The sequence below is a fragment of the Adiantum capillus-veneris genome, chromosome 28 (genome assembly GCF_014529385.1).
Source record: "Adiantum capillus-veneris isolate H3 chromosome 28, ASM1452938v2, whole genome shotgun sequence".
Taxonomy (NCBI): Eukaryota; Viridiplantae; Streptophyta; class Polypodiopsida; order Polypodiales; family Pteridaceae; genus Adiantum; species Adiantum capillus-veneris.
Window position 1 is genome coordinate 87,562,237 of NC_140958.1, and position 4,067 is coordinate 87,566,303.

At 38.3% G+C, this 4,067-nt stretch overlaps 1 protein-coding gene across 1 annotated transcript; it reads right to left on the minus strand.

The window, feature by feature from the left end:
- Nucleotides 1–783: 783 nt before the first annotated feature.
- LOC147420833 (uncharacterized) lies at nt 784–1,185 on the minus strand. Its single transcript, XM_086504181.1, has one exon. It carries the CDS (start codon nt 1,183–1,185, stop codon nt 784–786), a length of 402 nt encoding a protein of 133 aa, XP_086360307.1.
- Between the last annotated feature and the right edge of the window lie 2,882 nt (nt 1,186–4,067).

A 4,067-nucleotide genomic window follows, 5' to 3' on the forward strand; every position in this document is an offset into this window, starting at 1 on the left:
ACAAAACACTAACATATGCATATAACTACTAAACTTCGAGCGGCAAAGTCAAAGATCATTTACAACATAAAAGGTTAGTTCAAACCTACGAAGGGAGGTTCATTGAGCGACACATGAAAGGAAATTCTTTATGGCCTTCAAAATATAAAGAAAACACACCTTTCAAATTTTTTGCAAAATCAAAAGTAGTGACTAATCATCCTTAGAGTTTGAGGATGGAGTGAAAAACTCCATGGCCTTCCCACAAACTATAAGTATTATAAAATAAGATAGAATACTTTTCATTGCCAAGACTAAGAAGTCTTTTCATGTTCTACCATGTTGGTACTTCCCCTTCACTTTTGCATTTTAAATTAAATATTTTTTAAAGGTTCTCTTTTAAAGGAAGCATAATGTGACACATGTGATAAGCTGAGAATATCTCCTTCCTTGATATAGTATAGAAGACTTCTTTTTCTTTTTTTTTTTGGCAAAATTCACAATTGTGAGTGGATAGTATTAAGAACATAAGCAATATAGTATAGAAGACTTCTATATTTATACTATATATGAAGCAGCTTAAAATTTTCAAGGAGGAAGAGTGCCTCCATGTGTCACTTCTTGGTTCATTTCAAACAAGGTGAGGAGTCACGATGGCTTGCAGCGATGATTAGTAATTTTTTGTTTAAAGATTAATAGATCCCTCTCAATGTAGCTGAGAGAATGCTTACTTCAAAGGCAGAATAAAATCTAACCCTAAACATGAAAATTAAAATGTAAAATTCAGGTGTGAGAGAGAGGCCTTCAAAGATTGACAGAGGTGGTATGGGGGATGTTTGTTTTTCTGTCAAGACAATGCAACACAGCAAAGCAGACATTCCCAAGATAAGCAGAAGCAGACCTTCCCAAGATAATGCAATGAGATATAATGTCATGGCATTGTACCAGCCAATGCCAGCCTCCAAGGCCAACCGCCTTCTTCAAAATTCCTTGCAGGCCAAGTAGAACAGATTTTGTTCGATTATTGTCTATCACGATGACCTTGGTGTGGCACGGCAGCATAGACAGCTCGTCATCAAAGCCCTCGTCGCTAACACCCCCTGAGCGCATCACCCCTTCCTCACTTACACCACCTCCTTGCCCATACATAGCTCTTTCCTCTGATCGCACCTCCTCCATATCCATCTCTGTGTCCATCTCCATCATCTTTAAATCAAGTGCCCTTCTTAACAAGAGCTCCCAATATATCTCTCCATAATGTTCAAATTAGCATTGGTTAAGCCCCAAGAAGTCCCCCCGTGGCCACTAGAATTTATGTTTCAATTGGTTTGAGTTGAAATTAAAGATCCATAATTTGTCATACAGCTGAATTAGAAGGCGCACAATATAGAATTGGCTTTGTATGATGATGATGATCTTGGTCTACAAGGATCAAAAAGAAGATTGAGCTAAGCTGAGCAGCTCAAAGACATACAAATAAGGTACAAGTTTTGGATAGAGAGGTAGTTTAAAGCTTGAAAAGATTTAACTCAGCAAGAATGTAGGATTTGCATGGGGATAAAATGCCAATATGCTTGCCTGATCTGATGAAATTGTGCTTACCTCTAGACGGGTGCATGTTGGAGAGAAAGGGCGTGTGGATATGCGCGCGCGTGTGTGTAGCGAAGAGAGAGCTTGCACTGTGGCAGGCAGAGCTGGGCAATGCCGAGAAGAGGGCTTCCTGTCAGAGATTGAAAGAGAGAAGAGCTGCAACAATACGCGAGCTGGCGGAAGCGTCAGGTGACAGCAACGTAAACTTGCACGCCTTCTCCACAGCGTTACTAGCACTCCTCACCCTTGTTTTCCTCCTCTATCACATCGAGGTCATGTCGTCCTGCAGCCCTCGCCTTCACACAAAGCTAAAAACCTACTGGCCGTCCACGTGGACGCCATCCGTCAAAGGACGCCCAACCCAGCCCAACACTAAGGCCTTTTCTTCAGCAGGCCAAAAACATCTTACAAAACATATAATCTAAAATGCAAAAGTGAAAGATAAGATTGTAAGAAATGACAGCCTTTTCAGAATGTAAGAACTGAAAATCCTTTTCAAATGTAAATACTTTCTATTATACACATTATATCAATATTGATCTTTAAAAAGGTCCTTGTAAAGATAAAGCCAAATATATCTTCAAAAATTACATTTTTTTTTAAACGAAAACAAATTCACTAAAATTGTTCCTTTCTTGTTATATCTTCAAAAACTAAATTCACGTGAAGTAACAAAACCTCCACTAAAGTTATCCTTTTTTTGTTATGTGCACTCAAACATGAACATTTATGTTATGTAGAATAAAAGTCTTTACATTTGAAAAGGATTTTCAATTCTTACATTCTGCAAACGCTGTCATTTCTTACAATCTTACTCTTCACTTTTGCATTTTTTATTAGATGTTTTGTAAGGTGTTTTTTGAAATGAACCAGGGAGTGACACATGGAGGCCCTCTTCTTCCTTGAAAAATTTAAGGTGCTTCATATATAGTAAGTTTAGATGTTCATGTAGGATAAGTTTAGTGGAGGTTTTGTTACTTAATGCGAATTTACTTTTTGAAGATATAACAAGAAAGGAAGAATTTTAGCGAATTTGTTTTTGTTTAAAGGAAATATAATTTTTGAAGATGTATCTGGCTTTATCTTTTCAAGGGGCTTTTTCCAAAACTAATATTAATATGTTTTAGAAAATTTTGGAAGTATGTATTTTTTTAAAGAGCTTGAGAGAAAAAAACAGCTTGCCTAACGTCAACTTGGAGCTGTCTCGCTTTGACGACATGCATATTGGCATGCAAATGCAGGGGTCCTTATCCACATTATTTACCATGAGAGAGAGAGAGAGAGAGAGAGAGAGAGAGAGAGAGAGAGAGAGAGAGAGACAACCGCATTGTCTATGTGATGTGTGTGTGTGTGTGTGTGTGTGTGTGTGTGTGAGAGAGAGAGAGAGAGAGAGAGAGAAGATCAAATTTCCTTTGTGTGCATACACATGCACATGCATGAGGGAGGAGAGAGAAAAAGAAAGATTTTACCACTGAGCTCACGCACCCTTCAAATTTTCAAGATATTATCTTTTGGTATTACTATATTTTTAAAAGGATAGCTAAAGTTTTTCACCCGTAGAAAATGGATTAAATGCCCGATAGAGACCAACCCTCACATTAGCATCCCAAATGGATAGAGAGAATTGCCCAATTGATAGGCCTTTTACCAATTCTTGGATATTTTGTTCTTTTTATTTTTGAAAGTTAGCATGTGGGCCATGCTTAAAAATCTATAAATTCCTTAAATTTTGGTAGGCAAAGGTGCCAATCATAAATCAACTTGAGAGAGAGAGAGAGAGAGAGAGAGGATAATTTTTTAGTGCCGTATTTAATGCCTTGAAATGCCTCTAATGATGTAGGAGGAGAGAGAGAAAGAGAGAACAAAATGTTTGGGTCTAGGAAAGATCTAAAGAGACTTTAAAAGTTACAAGACAAGTTTTTTCTTTTTTTGCAAAACTCACAATTGTGAGTGGATAGTATTAAGAACATGAGAAATATACACCAACCTCGAGCTCAGACCGAACCTTGAGGTTCAAAGGATTACAAGTTTTTTGCTTGACAGAGAAACCACAACTACTCCTAGGCTTTACTTATTACAAGATGTCATCATGACATGTATTGTTCTAGACCAGTCCTCTGAGGCTTGTTTGCCTACAATCTTGTGGATTGTCACTCTGCTCTCTTGTATGATTTCACAAAATCTTGCCACAGCCAGATCCCCCTTAAACACGTGGCAGTTCCTTGCTTGCCAAATATGGTGTAAGAAGTAGTACATGATTACTTGAGTGCAGACAAGAAGAACGGGACTTCCCAACCTGTTGCTACCAAAGAATAGATCGCTCTTGAAGAACTTAATTTTCCATGTCCTTTGAATCCACTTGCATAGTTTCCCAGCCATGCCACTGATTGCATGGCATCCCGTGAAAAGGTGGGCTAGGTCTTCAGTAGCTATTCTGCACCACGAGCAACGATCGGACCCAATTCCTCTTTGCACCCCACATCACTTTTCACTGAAAT